The sequence below is a fragment of the Lycorma delicatula genome, chromosome 1 (assembly GCF_047948215.1).
Source record: "Lycorma delicatula isolate Av1 chromosome 1, ASM4794821v1, whole genome shotgun sequence".
In the NCBI taxonomy this organism is placed as follows: domain Eukaryota; kingdom Metazoa; phylum Arthropoda; class Insecta; order Hemiptera; family Fulgoridae; genus Lycorma; species Lycorma delicatula.
In genome coordinates this window covers 308,695,553-308,713,663 of record NC_134455.1, presented here as the reverse complement: position 1 = coordinate 308,713,663, position 18,111 = coordinate 308,695,553, and the positions used below count along the sequence as shown (strand labels likewise).

The 18,111-nt window shown below is 28.1% G+C and overlaps 1 protein-coding gene across 4 annotated transcripts in view; it reads left to right on the top strand.

Moving 5' to 3' along the window:
- Window positions 1-17,645, top strand: part of Gp150 (leucine-rich repeat domain-containing glycoprotein 150) — a 111,395-nt gene extending 93,750 nt beyond the window's left edge. For 3 of the 4 annotated variants that reach the window (XM_075381260.1, XM_075381281.1, XM_075381288.1), the window contains one exon: window positions 14,313-17,645. In XM_075381260.1, the coding sequence (XP_075237375.1) occupies window positions 14,328-16,571 (2,244 nt within the window). In that variant the 5' untranslated portion in view covers window positions 14,313-14,327 and the 3' untranslated portion in view covers window positions 16,572-17,645. Of the gene's footprint in view, window positions 1-9,791; window positions 9,916-14,312 lie in introns of those variants that run through there. The other variant, XM_075381271.1, reaches the window with a different exon arrangement.
- Window positions 17,646-18,111: the final 466 nt, after the last annotated feature.

Genomic DNA, 18,111 nt, shown 5'->3' with positions numbered 1-18,111 from the left:
AGAAGACAATGAATACTCTGTTTTTTGGTGGGATCAGAAGGGTATGATCTATTATGAGCTGCTAAAACCTGGCAAAACCATTAATACTGAATGCTACCGACAACAAATGATCGATTTGAATCAAGTATTATGTGAAAAACAACCAGAATATCAAAAAAGGCAACACAATGTGATTTTGCTTCATGATAATGCACCATCACATACAACGAAACCGGTCAAGGAAATGAATGAGGCATTCAGTTGGGAAATACTTTCGCATGCGGCTTACTTTTCAGACTTGGCTCTATCCGACTATTGTTTATTTGCATTGATGGGACATGCACTTGCTGATCAGCACTTCTTAAGAAAATTTACAAAAATGGCTCGATAACTGGTTTGCCTCAAAAGAGTATTTTTGGCGTAAATTGTCAGAGATATAGGAAAATGTATAGTTAGTGATGGACAATATTTTGAATAAAATATTTTTTATCATTTTCATACAATAAATGTGAATTTTCAATACAAAAATTCCAGTTTCATATTTACACACCTGGTATATCTTAAATCTCCACCTATCAATTTTTTCTGTAATATTAGTTTAAAACTGAAAAAAATTTTCACTGCATTATATTATTGTAATATATATATATATATGTATACCACAAAACTATAAATTTTATAATTAGGTTTCTTTTAGAATTTATGTACTTTTCTTTAAGTGTATTTGATAAAATCTTTTGTTTTTTTACATAAAAGCTATTCTGGCTTGTGTTGCCCTGCTTTTTGATGTGTTTATTACTTCATCCTTTTTTTGTAATTTATTCTTTAGAAAGACACTGCATAAAAAAACGTTTCTGTGAATACTATCTGTGATTTCACTATTCCTTTGTATATTATGAACACTTTTTCATTTCTTTTTATTTATTTCATACCACCTTTATTAATTATTGTATTCCATTACTAAAACATACTCCTCAAAATTTTAACTATCACAGTGAATTTTAAAAATGATTACTGAATGAATTAAGTGTTTAATTGATGTTAAACTCCATCAGAACAATGAGTATTCTATTGGAAAATGAGTATTCAATAATTTTGTTCGAGTGAAGTATGATCTTTATGTGCTAATAGATTTAAATCTAAACCTAATAAGTGTATTTCTTTTTTTTTCAATTTTAATCATTGAATTTAAAGCACAAGCTGTAGTAGACCTGTTGTTAAATTAATAAAATATAACTTGCAAGTAGGAGGAATAAAATTTATGTTACTTTGTGTGCTGTTAAGCTATTTAATTTTGGTGACATATTTGTACATTGGTAAAAAGAAAACCAATATTCCTTCACTCACTGTAATATTAACAAACGAGAAGGAAGTAATTATTACTACAATATTATATCTGATGTCAATCAAATAGCTTAATATTAACATATAATTCATTGGTTTCTTAAATATTTCAATGAAACAAGATCTTATGTACTTTGAACCAATTCAGAGTTTAATTCTAGGTTAAATTTGAATTTATCATAAGGAAATAAACAGGTGCTTTTATCAGACAGCTGGCTGGAGTGCAGTGTATGTCAAATATAACTTACATGTACTCATTAAACATCATATATTATCCAGTGAAACCTTGCTCTTGAGAAAATAAAGGGAGGATTATATATATATAGGAAAGTAATTCTGTTTTTAAGTTCAGCTCAACTATTTATATTTTTTATTATTTCTACTTTTAAATCTTCATGAAACCTTGAAATAAGTATTGTTATATTTAATTGTTTAAATGCAATTATTTATTGGTTTGTTTCCTTGAAGTTAAATCATTTGTCAGAAATTATGTTTAATTGCTGTGTTTCATAAGATGGATTTTGTTTTGAAGGTTTTTTTGGTGAAATGTTCATTTACACATCAATAATCTCAGTAGATGCATTTTGTACAAAAAAATTCTTAAAGGTGCTTTTTTATCCACATTTACACTTGTTAGGTTTCTAATGTATATGCCTTTTTAAGAAAATAAAATAACTGATTTACACACTACTGTGAATATTTCCCAGATAAATTTGGTGACATGACTTGTGTATAAATTAATATCATTTAAGAATATAGAAGAAAACAATTTCAATAAAGTCATTTCATTAAGTCATTTAATAAAATCAATTAAGTCATTTGAAATTAAGTCATTTCAATAAAGTCAATTCATTAAGTAATTAAGCCATTAAAATAATTAAATGGATGAATTTTCTGTGCAATAAATTAATTAATCTATCTAATTAGTACTTACTATCTCAAACATTCTGAGAAGGACACTGCACTCAGCATTTACTTTTTAAAATCGTCATCAAGAACACTGTAGTACAACCGGTCTGATGTGGAAAATGACTGGCTGATTTAAACTGATGTTTCCTTTACAATAAAATTAATTAAGCAGTCTATGCAAATCACCTTGTACTGATAGAATATATATTTATAATAAAATCTACCTTTTAAATTATGTTAAGCATCATAAGTAAATTACAAATAAAAAAAACCTGTTTTCAGATTTTCTTTTTACCTGATTACAGTATCCCACAAAACAGGCTATTAGCTCATCTACATTTCAGTGATATAATTTGTAGCACATTAATGAATGAACTTCAGACACCTGATCAATGTTACTTGAGATCAGTCCAGTTTTTGTTTCTAAAATCCATGTTCTAAAAATGAAATTAACGAGGTACTAGAAAACGTTAGTTACATAAATAAAGTCAGATTCATAATTTACAGTCTGTATTAAGATTAACAAATGATCTATGTTTCTGTAGCTTTATGTGTAAAGGAATAATTTTGCAGAATGCAGTGCTTTTTGAATAAAATATTTTACATGAATGTCTTGTAATGGAAACATATTTAATTGTGTTTCAGTATTCATTAAACTCTGGAAACTCACTGATTTTGGTTAGCATATTAAAATTGGTTTTGGAAATATAGACAAAGGATGATTTACATATTTTATTTACTTAAATTTATATATATAAAATTAATGGATATTATAAAAGTTGCATACATAGGTTTCTTTTTACATCAAATATCTTTCAGGTTAATTTTGTCATCTTTAAAAGGTGAATTTAAATCAGCTGTTTTAATTTTATTTTCAGTTCATTATAATTAAATAGTTTACTTATAGATAACGTCTAATTACCTATGTTAAGCACTACAACCATAATGGTTGCAGGTAACCTGACATGAATCAACAGTCATTTCCAAAAATTACATTTTCTCTTATTAGGGAGAATGAGAAATAAAATGGTTTCCCCGTCTTTTCATCACCGAGATAAATAAATGCATGGTGCATATCAGCATGCCAAACTCACTGAAATGCAGGCAATATCATCCCTATAAATAACACCTTCATTCCGTTAATAAATTTTGTGTACATTTTTATTTGTACCTATTATTTTTTTATTTTATGCATTTCATTTTTATTATACGAGTCTACTTGATTTGAAGTCAGTTAAGATGCCATTAACTTTAGGTACATGATACTCTATCAGTTTTTTAAAGGAAAATATTTGTTATTAAACAATTGATTTGAAGAGTTAATGCAGAATTTTATAAATGTTTTTCTTGTTAGCAGTATTGAAGATTTTTTTTGATAGCTGACAGAACTTCTTTAGTCTAACAGTCTATAGTAATTCAATAGAAACTATTAAGCTCAGTTCAAAAACAGTTGAACCTCAGTGACTGATGAGAAATGTCCTGGCCAGCCAGTTGAAGTGTCAACTCCTTCATTTGAAACCCGCATTGACAACATTATTCACGAAGACCGACATATTACAGTTGAACATATAACAAAAATAGTTGCAGTAACTGTTGGTACAGTTCATAACATTATCAGTAGCAAGTTCAAGTATAGCAAAACAAATGCAAGGTGGGTCCTGAAAGAGTTAGTGCAACAACACAAGGAAACAAGACTCAAAGTGTGTACAGACTTGAAAGAATGCTATGAAAGGGAAGGTGACCCTTTTCTAAACAAGATTTTAATGTGTGATGAAACTTAGGTTCACCAATTTGAACCAGAGTCCAAAAGACAAAGCATGGAATGGAAGCTCACCAGCTCACCTGTCCAAAAGAAATTCAGAATGCAAGTATCAGCAAGAAAAGTCATGTTGGCTGTCTTTTGGGATGCCCAATCTTTTGTGATTATTTGGAAAATCAGTGTACAATAAACAGTGTCTACTACTCAGACATGCTGATGAAAAAAGTAAAGCCAGCAATGATAGAAAACCATTACGGATCTCAAAGAAAAGGCGTGATATTACTACACGACAATGCTCACCCTCACACCATCCAGCTAACCCAACAAGCCATTGGAAAAATGGGTTGGGAGATAATATCACATCCTCCCTACTGTTCAGATTTGGTCCCTCGGATTTTCATTTGTTTGGTCCACTCAAGGAGGCAATACATGGAAAAAAGTTCAGCAACAACGAGCAGGTCAAAGAATTTGTGGGAAAGTGGATCAAACAACAAGACAAAAGACTTCTTTGCATCAGGTATAAAAAAACTAGTTCATCGTTGGGACAAATGTATTAATATTGATGGGGATTATGTTGAGAAGTAGTAAAAAGTCTCATTTTGTAAAATACACAATTTTTCTGTCTCTTTAATTACTGAATGTTCCTTGTAAAACTGCAATTAAACTGGTACTAGAAATAAACTGGATTGTTTATTTATGAATGATTCATATTCATCTATCTCCAACCAAGGTTGTTGATTAAGCAATTATAGAGTAGGAATAATATATGAAAAACTATTATAAAAATAATTTTAAATGAATTAATACACCTATGAAATCATTTAACAATTAATTTGTATGTTTATAAAAAACATCCTTTTTGGAAAATCATTTATGATAGCTCTTGTTCCCACTGTACAGTCAAATCTTATCCCCACCAGTTTATAACAGGTAGCCTGTATTAGAAGTTAAGATATGGTATTCTGTACACTTCCTTGGGTAATTATTTCTAGGCGCTAAATATAATTAGTTTTATTTATAATTTTGGAAAACTATGGACTTTGAAAAAAAAAATAATGGAACATTTAAAAAAAAAATGGACTTTGAAAAAATATGGATGCTGCTTTTTCAAATTTTCTTTCCTGTTCTCGTCTTTCTTTCTTTTTCCTGTTTAGCCTTCGGTAAGTACCATTCAGATAATACTTCAGTGGATGAATGAGGATGATATGTATGAGTGTAAATGAAGTCTAGTCTTGTACAGTCTCAGTTCGACCATTCCTAAGATGTATAGTTAATTGAAACCCAACCACCAAAGAACACCAGTATCCATGATCTTGTATTCAAATCCATGTAAAAATAACTGAATATACTAGGACTTGAATGCTGGAACTTTCAACTTCCAAATCAGCTGATTTGGGAAGATGCATTCTCTACTAGAACAACCCTGTGGGTTTCTTTCCTGTTCTCTGTTAGAATTTGGTGTACCTCAAGGCTGAATTAAATCTTTTCTGTTGATATTTTCTAAAGTAACAAAATTATTGTGCTTCTTTAAAAATAATTACAAATAAAAGTAATTTAACCACTACCCATAAAATTCAGCAAATATAAGTAATTAAAAATTTTATATTACTTTCATAATTTAAAAATTAGCTGATTTACTGCACCCAATTTTACTCTCAGTTGTTTTTATTTTAACAGAAGATAAGAAATGAAATTTAAACAAAAGAAATCCAATACTCTTTTAACTGTTAGATAAAGTAACTTTTTTATTCTGATAAAATATAAACTAAAGTATTTCTTTGTTTTTTGTGTTTTAAATAAAAAGATAACTATTTCTTCAGATAGCATTGATATTCACTTGCTGTTTTTTTTGTAAAACATTTTTGTTCTTGCTTTTCTTGTTTTAATTTCATCTGTAGTGAATAACTATTTTGTTTCAGGTTTATCTTTTTTCAAAAGAAATATCTTTGTTTTTTAGTCACTCCTGCATTTTTACTTTATGGGTCTCCATAGTTGGAATTTTTTCACATTTACACAATGGTACGGTGCATCGTCAAGCCCTGCTATTTGGTTGATAATTTGTCTGTAGTCCATTTTTGAAAGTCCAACTGATTCATATTTTCATGTTTCTATTTTTAAGCTAGTAGTTCATTTAGTAAGGCATTAGGAACACATCTGTTTTTTTTCCAAATGCAAGAATTATAATAGCTACTAGGTATTTTCACTGTTGAAAACACTGATAAAAAAATTTTGTTTCCTAACAAATACAGCAATACATGATTTTAATCTGTTTTTTGATGCTGAAAACGAATATGAACTCAGAATCTTTCTTATCATGTCTGTGCAGGTCAAAGCATGTAGCTGAAAATACAGCTGTGTTGTTTGTATTAAGCACTGGATTTAGGAATGAATTAATTTTGTTCAGTCTTATTGCTGTCTTAAGTTTGTTAACAGTGCAGTGTCATAATGTATCGAAATTGTGTAAATGATGTGGGTGCATTTTGTTACGTATGTGGTGAGTTTACCATAAAATCAAATAGAAAAAACATTACACCTTTAATTAAAAAAGCATATCATTTGTACATTCAGTGTAAAATTGGTGATGAGCATTTGACGTGGGCCCAACATATAGTATACACTAATTGTTCTGTGTATTTAAGAGGATGGCTGAAAGGTACACGGAAGGCTTTGCCATTTGGTGTACGTATGGTTTGGTGTGAACCAAAGAATCATGTAACCTATTGCTACTTTTGTTTAACAAGTGTGTCTGCAATATCTAAAACATCTAAACATGCTGTAAAATATCCTTCTTTGCAATCTGCAACCAGGCCTGTATGTACCTCACAGTGAAATTATTCCAGTCCCTGAGCCACCTTTTAATGTATATATCAAAAGCAGCGATTAAGAATCAGGCAGTACTGAGAAGACAATGATTTTGATTTTGAATTATCTTCCAATAAGCCACATCTTATATCACAAGGTGAATTAAATGACTTGGTTAGGGATTTAAACTTATCAAAAAATCAAGCTGAACTGTTAGGATTAAGAATGCAAGATTGGAATTTACTTAAAAAAATACAAAAATTTTAGGCTTTCAAAGCCGAGAAAAAGAACTTTCTCAACAGTTTATTGATGAAAATAATTTGGTTTATTGCACAAATATTGATGAGGTTAATTTGCACTTATGACAAGTTGATAAACTTGAGGACTGGCACTTTTTCATAGAATCGTCCAAGTACAGTCTAAAAGTGGTTCTACTACAACGGTAACAAATATCCTTTGATACCAATCACTTATGGTATTAAGTTGAAAGAGACATGTGATGTAATGAAAGACATTCTTGAAAAAATAAATTATAAAAAACATAGCCAGAACATACGTGGCATGATTTGAAAGTTATAGCTATTTTGTTAGACTTGCAGTTAGGCTATACTAAGTACCATGTGTTTTCTTTGTGAATGGGACAGATGAGCTAGGGATAAACAAATAGGGATTAGACGAGCTAGGGATAAGTTACCAAATAGTAGAAGAAATGAGACAACTTAACTCCAAATGGGAAATATATTATTTATGAGCCTTTAGTTGAACCCAAAAAAATATTTTGACCCCCTTGCCATATCAAGCTAGGACTAATGAAAAATTTTGTAAAAGCAATGAAGGATAGTCCCGGATTTATGTACTTCAGGCAGAAATTTCTAAATGTAAGTGAAGGAAAAATTAAAGAAGGAATATTTGTTGGTCTTCAAATAAGAGAGTTGGTCAAAGATGATGTATTTAACTCAATGTTAAATAATGTAGAAAGTGCAGCTTGGTCTTCATTTAAAGACGTTGGCAAAAATTTTCTCGACAAACAAAAATCTGACAATTACCACAATATTGTTAATCAACTTCATACACAGCTATGGAATGTAATATCTCTTTGAAAATACATTTTCTCCACACACAGGATTTTTTTCCCGGACAACCTCAGAAATGTAAGTGACGAATACGGTGAATTAAACATTAAACTTTTTTTTTGTCCATCACTGAAATTGGTGTGTGTTATCCCCCACTGCTTTGGTCCAAAAAAATTATTTTCTTTTTGTTGAATGTGAAGTTAAAACATATTTTTCATGATATACATCATACATTTCTCTCTCCCTCACTCTCTTTTTTAAATTTTCTGATGGGTTTTAAGTACAGCATTCTTTTCATGATATCTTCCCTCTTAGCAATATTTTTCTATTATTAGTTATCACCCATCTGAATCATAACTCATTTAATACAGTCTAAGGAACTTATTTTTCCAATCTTCTATCCTACATCATGTTAAATTTATTTTATAACTTCTTTAAAGTTGTTATTGTTAACTCAGTAAAATAAACATTTTTATAATTCTCTGAACAGCTGATGAATTAGGATATTGCATGTTTTTTAGAGTTTGTCTGCATACTTTTAAAAAACATGCAGTTTTTATTAATATGAAATCTGACTAAGACAAACTAAGACTTTCTAATAAAAAATAAATAGATATTATATTATCAGTCATTCACTTAAACTAGATATTTTATTGATTTTTTTATAGAAATAAAAATTAAGACCATTAGTTAATCATTCATTGGTAATAAAAAAAAAATATTTTAAAGCAGACATTGTCCTTAAATATGTTTAATAAAAATAATATAAAAATTATCAAAATAATTCAAAACACTGCAAAGAGAAATGCTATATGATTTAATTTTTGTAATTGTTTATGTGTATATTTATTAGATGATAGTGGATTGTTATTAATGAAATTACAAGCAGCAATGATTTTTGTTGTGTATGTTTGATTCGTTTTTTAAATGTGAAAGTGGTTGTTAGTCGATTCAAAATTCTATGACCAAATTTTATATTTATTTTATTTATTGCTGTTTTAGCATAAACATGTGTGAAATAGTATTTTAATCCATAATTACTTTAATAATTACTTCAGTCTTTTGTTTGGCTATTATCTTGGTTATTGGAGTAATTAATATCTTAAAACTTATGTCCTTTATTTCACTGTAAAGGAGTGCCAGTAATTTTAAACGTTAAAAAAATGTGTAATACTCCTCGACGGGTTGACTCGAACTCCATCTACCTGGATCGCCATTTCACGAAGGCACCTTCTGCCTACCATCAGCATACATAATGTTTTATGTGGGGCTAATCTCTTGTGGCATTCTGAAAACCAGCCACTATTTATTACCACCGCACTATTGGCGACCTCAACCACTTCGTCCTCCATTCTGGCTGAGACCAGCACCATAAGGTCATAAGCATACGCCACTATTTGGGCGTCCTCCTCCAATTCAAGATTCAGCTGACCCCCATACGAGAGGTTCCGCAGAAGCGGACCCAATACAAAGCTCTGTGGAACCCCTTCGTAGACTTACTAATGCATTTTTGTAAGCTTAGCAAATAACACTGCCTCAGGGCTAATCAGACTGAGTTTGTATACTTGATATGTATCCATTCAGTTGATCCTAGCAGAGAAATTTAGATATCTGCTACTGTAAATTCCACTTTTAACAAAAATAAATTACAATTAAATAAAGTTATTAAAAAATTTAATGAAAATGGAGTTAATTTCACTGAAGAAAATACTGCTAATTAGCTTTGAAAAGTCCTCAGGAAGAAAGATTTGAAAGGGAACTGTTTATCATTTTAAAATATTACCTGCCATATTCTTTTATGTATGATAAGTGAAATACTGAATAAACATAATTCTTCAATAGTAACTTAATTTTTTTAAGTGGATTTGAATTTTTAGTAGTCTTTAAAACTTTACACTACCTACTTCAGTACAATTAAGAGTTATCAGGTGTCTTATCATTATGTCAAGAATCATAACTTAGAGATACGCAGTGTATTTCTTTATTGCCTGGTACCAACATTTTAGTGTTACACAAACTAAGCTAGTGTGTTTCCTTTTTTTTGTACTGGTAAGTGAAATAAACATAATTATAACTTAATGCCTATATTTTTTATGTATCAATTTTACATTTTTTAATATTACATTACAAAGTATTATATTGCATTATAATATTCAATTTTGTTGCCTATTAATTTTAACTTAATGCGGAAAACAACATGGAAATAATACTTTTTGTTATTTAGATGATGTTTAAATTAATATGGATTTTTTTCAAATTAATTTCTATTATTTATTATTTATATTAAATATAATTTTATATTTATTTAACATAATTGATTAATTGCTTAAATTTAATACAAAAAATATTGTTTTATCCGTCGATAAGGTAATGTATATTGCATTTACTCATTTATTGATTTTGATTATTTTAAAATTAAGTTACATTTATGCTAAAATTCTACTTTAAAAATGATAATTATTTATTGAATAATTGCTTTTCTTTGATTACATTTTTTCTGTTCATTACATTATCATGATCTTAGTGACGTTATTACTATATTTCAATAAATTTTACACTTCTTTATACTTGAAACATTTGTAATTTTTTTTTTTTTTTTTAATTTTTTAAGTTTTCTCAGTAAATAAAAACTATAGAAAGTTATTTCCTCAAAAACTATTATCAGTAATTGTAAAAGATTTGTTGTGTGGGTGAAAAAAGTTAACATATATTGCACAATAAGGAAATACTATATTAGATATAAAATAGAATGATAAAATAAATGCTTAAGCAGTTGTTTTATTAATCAACCAATTTTTTTTTATTGTTTTACTTTCTTTTATCTAATGTGAATCAGTTTCATAGAAATTAAAGAGAATGTTTCATTCATCATACTTTTTTAAAATTACAATTTGTATAAAGCCTTCTGATTAAATAGAATGGTTAAATATTTATTATAAAAGGATCTAGTATAAGAAAAAAATATTGTAGTCTGCTGTCTACGCTGTTGTTATTCTACATCTGTAATGGATCTGGAACCGAGTTTTGTACTTAAAAAATAGGAAAGTTTATTTTATTTTTAGATGATTTATTCATCACTTTAGATTAATAATTTTGAATAGTAATATAATAAGAACATTTTGTATCCTGTGAAAAATCTTGTGCTCAAACCAGGATTCAAATCCAAAACCTTCTAAATAAAAATCAATTCACTATGGAACTTGGTAAGATTTGAACAGTAAATATTTAATAAAAACTACTCTTTAAAAATGTATTAAGCAGTTTAAGAACACAATAAAACTCTTGACTTCATTTATTTAAAATCAGTTTTTTTACTTTAAGTGAAATATAAGTATTTATATTATTTTTTACAGATACAGCAAAAAATTTAACTGTAAATGAATGAAATATAATTTAAGCTAAATAGGGGTAGCCTATGTAAAAATAAGTAGTTTTTCTGTCAAAAATCAATTGCATTATTTTATCAAACCAAAATGTACATATAAGTAATAATTATACACCAGATGAGCTAAAGTTTGTTTCTCCATTTGTTAATAAGAAGTAGTTAATAAAAAAAGTTAAATAAAGAATTTTTTTATTATTATTTGTCTAATCACTGTTTTCCTTCTGCGCTTATGGCAGAAGGACCTCTGAATTAGAATTTTTTTCAATAAAGTTTTTTCCAATTTATAAAATCAACCCATTTTTCAGTTGACAGTTTTAAGGAGGTTTAAATCATTTTGATTTGAAGATAATACCATGACTTTGCCAAAACAATCATATGAACTTATTGGCCATTTAGTTGTTCCTCAACATCATATCCATTCAGAAAAATTTTGATCAAGGTAGTCTCTAATCTTGATTAAACTTTTTTTTCTGGGGCATCTTGATTTAGGATAGTGAGAAAGCGTTTTGTCTTTCTGCAAAACTTGGCACATTAAATGTCAAAGTACAGAGTTATTTGACAGTTTGGGAACAGCAACAGTTTTAGACACGTTTCACCTGTTGGAATTTACATTCACTACCCCAAGTAAGCCTTGGATGGAATCTTTGTATTCTCTCCCATGGAGAGAGAGAGAGAGAGAGAGAAAGCTGAAAGCATTTGAAATATGGACATGGGGTTGATTGGAGAAAATTATGGGAAAATAAAGTGAAAAATGTAGAAGTAATGAGGAGAGTAAACAAGAATAGAATCTTAATCAGAACAGTCTAGAATAGCTTCCTGGGATGTACGGAAAAAGAAGGATTGATTAAAACAATTTTAATAAGATCATTAGTACAAGATGCAAAAAGGAGAAACCAAAAAGAATAAAAATAATAAGCAGTTTAAAAACAATGGGAGCTATCAGATTCTTAAAAATTGTTTGGGAATAGAAGAGAATGGAGATAGATGGATGTAATGCAAAAGACCTGCCCCATGACAGATATCTCTGTGTTGATGATAGTAATATTTTATAACATTCTAATAATTTATTATGAAAGATGTTATTAATTTATATTTGTATTAAAGAAATTGTTAATTTTATTTAAAACAATTTTAATCAATGTTGAGAAAAAGTTAGATTTATTATTTCCTTTTAGTTTTTTAAGTATCCTTGAAAATTTTTAAGTGTTTAAATGTTTTGATTACTTTTTTGTCAATAATGAACATAAATCATAAAAGTAAACTTTCTGATAAAAGAAAAGTTATAACCTTTCAACACTTACCAATACAATTGGTAAATTATTTATGTAAACAAAAAAGTCTGTTCCATATTTTAATGCAGTATCACACTTATAGATTAATTATGATTACACCTGCATACAAAAACATGTGATAATTTTTAAAAATGTTTCAACTCGTTAACAAAAACGTTTTAAATACACTGATGAAATATACATCCAACACTTTATTATCTGGTAAGAAGTTAATAACACTTATTCAAACTTAGTTTGTGAAGTTTAATGCATAATTAATGAAGAAGTATATTTATACTAAGTAATAAAATCCTTTTTAATTGTTTATGGTTTTTAACAGGTCTCTAGTAGTAAAGTACTGCATAGCTCTTAACATGGTGGTTCTATGTCTAAATAGAAAACTTATTAAAAGTAGGAATATGAATCAAATTGCCTAGATGAAGACAGATTTTATTAACTGCTTTCTTCAAGTGACTTTTACTGTTGAAATACAGTGGCAAATATAAAAAAGTCATTATAAAACTTCCAATATTAAGATTTAATAATTAATAATAGTTTTATTAATTTCCAAAATCTTATTATAAATTTTTTATTCAGTAAACAGCTCTATAGTACGCAAGTTTATCTGGGATCAGCTTGTTATTAATGGTAACATCCTTGTTTATATCAAACTTTTGTGAAAAAAAAAAATATGAACAAAATATATTTCAATTATCAAAATGATAAAGCATGGTGAATCTTAAGAAAAAAGACTCTATTTCTAATTAAATAGTAATATACTTTCAGAAGATTTTTCTGAAGCTGCCAAGCAGCTTCTTCATTGGTATTACACTTCATATTGGTAGTATATTTAACATGAATGTTAAATGTCTCAACAATGTTTAGTCTTTGTTCATTTAATAAATTGTTTTCTCAGATTTATTTTATATAAATTTTACATTGTTTAAGCTTGCTCAGTTCCCAGTTGCAGCACGTAAACATTTACGTGTTATTATTTTTGTATGTTTAGATATTGTTTTTATAAAATGATTTGCAAAGGTTAATTCTGTTGCGTAAAATATAGACTTCAATCTGACTTCTCAGTGTCTTTGCATTGTCACATGCATTATTACATCTAGCAATTGCAATTTTTCCGTGAACTCTGAACTTAGAAAAGATGATTTGCATCAAATAATGTTACAGTGCACATGTCCTGTTAAAGAGGTTTATGTCTTACGGCTCATTGTATTTTATAAACTGATATTTAGAATTTTTTTTAAGTTTGTGCATTCATACTTCTTATCTTGTGTTTGTTAAAGCTTAATTTTTGTTCCGTCTTGTTTTGGTGTCTATTAGTAATTACAACCAAACTGATTACTGAATAAAATATCTGTAGACAAGTTGAAACATAATATGTTCCTTTCTCAAATACCAAAGTACCATGTTGAAACTAGGAAAGAATTCTATTATCTGGTTTGATAGATTTGGATGTTATTATATGTGAATAAAAAAATCGTTTTAACAACACTAGCAATTTCTCATTTTGAATTAAATATTGTTTTTACATGATTTTAATTATTTTATGTTACCGAATTAAGATAAAAGTAACATTTTAACAACAGTGACTGTTTAGCTGAAAGATCTATAACTGCTTGTAGCTGTAATACTTGTCATTTTAGTATTGAATGATACTCTTTACTTAGATAATCTTATGTCATTAAATATTAATGATATGGTTATATGATATTAATATAGTTAAGGAAATTACAATATGCTTTATTAATATTTCTAATGCTTTTTTTCTGTTTCAGGATGACTAAGTGAATATGGAATTCCTTGGAGTACTGTTATTATGTACTCAGTTACTGTGGTCTGTGCAGGCTGTAAGTAACTGTCCTAAAGAATGCAAATGCATTGAGGCAGGTTTTGGTGGGTCTGTTGCACATTGTGAGCAGCTGAATATCAATCAAACATTTTCCACATCATTTCACCATCTAAATGTAACTGATTCTGTACCAGAAAAGTTGTTTACTCTTGAGAGTAAATTTTTTCAAAAATTAGAATTAGAAGAATTACAAACCATAAAAATCATAAATAGTTCTTTATCATTTATCGATAAAAGTGCTTTTGATGGTATGAATAGTCTAAATTATCTTGATTTATCTGATAATCTTCTTACTGAAATTGATCCAGATACATTTATAAATAATGATAATTTGCAGCAATTGTCACTCAGTGGAAATCCTTTACAAAACTCAATTAAATCAAACTATATTTTGAAATCACGTTCACTAACTGATCTAGATTTATCAAGATGTCAGTTACGTCAGATCACAAGTGAAACATTCAATGAATTGCTTAACCTTAGAAGTTTGAACTTAGGATCTAATTTCATTCATTTCTTATCTCAAAATATGTTTGAAAAATTAGAATTTCTTGAAGAAATTAATCTTTCCAGTAATTTAATTAATGACTTAGACCAAAAGCTATTTCTTGATATCGAAGACCTAACTACACTGAAACTCTCCAACAATTCTATTTCAAAGTTTGATGATGTTGATATTTCATCTCTCAGAGAATTAGATTTGAGCTACAATATATTCAAAATGTTAGAAAGTACAACTTTAGATGGTGCTCTAGATGTTACAAATGTAAACTTTTCACATAATATGATAGAAAGAATTGATGAAGATACATTCACTGATTGCAATAGACTGAGATATTTAGATCTTTCCTATAATAGCCTTAAAGGACCTCTTCCAGAGAGTATGTTTGAGACAAATACAGAACTTGAAACACTTTCTTTAGCTCACAACCCACATCTTGGCATTTTTGATGGATTTAAAGGAAAATTCATTGCTCTTTACAGGCTTGACTTGTCTTATTGTGGATTGGTTCAATTAGAGGAAAAAGCATTAGTAAGTTTTCAGTATTTATCAACACTTGATCTGAGTGGAAATTTATTAACTGATCTTCATCCTGAAACTTTTTCAAAATTGAGCCATTTGAATAACTTGGACCTATCAGATAACCAATTAACTACTTTAAATGAGGATATATTCCTTGGAAATATGGACTTGAGAAAATTAATTTTAAAAGGAAACAGAATTCATCATCTTTCTGCAAAACTTTTCCAACCTGTTGTGCACCTAAATCGCCTTGATGTAAGTAAATGTCATCTAAACTATTTGTGGAATGTAAATGAATCCATTTATATGAAAGAAAATAATATTTTAAGCCAGTTGGATTATCTTAGTCTTGAAGGAAATAAACTCAAAACCATGCATAAACATATTTTTGAAAGTATGAACAATTTAAAGACATTAGATATCTCTAAAAATCCATTCCAATGTGATGAACAATTTGTTTTGGTTATAGAGTGGTTAGTTCAACAGAAGATTACACCAACTAAGTACATCGGAAAATCTAGTGCTGATATGGAACATGAGCTTGCTGGATTACATTGGGCTGACATGTTATCAAAAATTTGTTCTAGTAATAAAATTAATGCTATCTCCGAAGAAAAAAAACATCATCATCATACTACTACTACTACTACGACTACTACAGCTGCAGATGAACTAATTGTTGTAAAAGATAATGAGTTTTTGGATAATTTATATACAGAAGATGAAGAAGAAACGCTAAAAAGTGTACATAGGAATACTATTCCTGAAATCGATTACACATCTAATTTTGGTCTTGTACCAGAGCATGTCATGGATACCAATTCTGTCAGTGACAGTGAATATCCGTGGATATGGCCTTTGTTTATTGTACTTATTTGTGGTGTTTCAATTCTTTTGGCTCTATTTAATCTTGCTGCTCTCATCTTATACAGATCTGGAAGGAACTATAAAGTTGCTGGCTATAGATCAACATTTATTACTCCTCTTAGTAGTCATATGAAAATTAGACGTGATGCCGGTTCATTTTATCACAAACTATATGAAGAATGCAGTGTCCCAAATAGTGTGCCAATTGTTAAAAATTCAGATGAATTTTTAAAATCACCGAAGAAAAATACCATTATTATAAGTGGTGCTACTAAAGGTGAAGATATGGTGTAACTGTCAGCTATTAAAAAGCATGGTATATTACTTAAAAGTGCTTTAATTAGGTTTTCTGAAGTATTTTTTATTAATATATTTTCTTATAACATTTGAATATTGATTTATAAACGTGCTGATACTGTAGATAAATTTACTAAGGACAATATACATTTTATAGTATAAATTTAATCGTTAATATATCATTCATGCAGTTATGTATTTTCTTACAAGTGCTATATTAGGTAATCAAGTCAAATTCCAACTGGATTAATTTATATTACATCTCATTATTATTGATATCAACAATATTACAAGATTAGAAAAAAATAAGTGTACAGTTAGAATATTAGTTTTAAAAATAAATTCAATGCTGTTGGAAATTTTTGCTTTTACTTAATTTTTTCTCCCATAATAAAAAAAGTATTTGAACAAAGTTTATCAAGACAATTAATATAACATTATATCCGAACTATGCTAGAAATCATTTCAATGAGAATATTAAAAAAATCTGAATGTTATGGTACTAGATAACAATTCATTCCGAAATTTTGAGTAAATTTTTAACCTTATTGTAAGAAAAAACCATTCATGAACAAATTATTTAATGGCACTGTATTGAAAGAAAACAAAAATATACTTAGTGTTTTCATAAAATTTTCACTTTAAATTTATGTTTATTTTGTGATTACAAAAATTTTAAGAGTTTTATTCACTTATCACTAAATCTTAACAAATTTGAGTTATAATGCATGAAGTTGTTAATGTTTTGCAGCTTGATTTCTAAGTTACAAATAATATGACTGTGTGAATCATTCATTTTTTTCATGTTATGACATTTTTTATACCATTACAATACATGCATTTTATTAGTAATTTAGAAAATAACATGTTTACACGATAATTAAACATTCAGCATCATTTTATAGGTTTCTTTCTTTTTATAGAAACATTTAGAAATATTTTCATTGAATTGTGATATTAATATAATGAATACAAGATAGCATTTTATTAATTAGTATTAGGGTAGTACTTAACTTGTATATTTTAATGTACTTATGTTTTTTCAGAATTAATAAATAATTTTAAAATTTTTGGTTTGCTTTTTTTCTTTATATGCCATAATAAATTAATTCTATCTTGGAAAAGTGCAAGCTATCTCGTAACATAGTGTTCAGAGTAAGTTAAATGAGCTATTCAAGTAAATTCCTAAATCCGAGTATTATGAAGTCTTGGGCACACATCTCTGATGTTATAAAGTTTTTGTTCAAAATCTAAACTTAATGTTTGCTGATAAACTACCATGAAGAATCCCTGGTTTTCTAATATGATGCTTTTTCATGCTCTAGAAAGCAGTATTTATGTTATGATTTTAGCCATAATGGATTGTTAATGAAGCCCACTATAATAGTTTATAAGTTGAATTGCAAGTTTATTGCAATTCATTGAAATAAAATGCCTATATGAAGATAGTCAAAGATATCTGAAGTAAATAAAATAAGAGCGGTTTACTTCCATTTTTAATTCATTTATATTTTTTTTTGTCCTGATATATCTAATA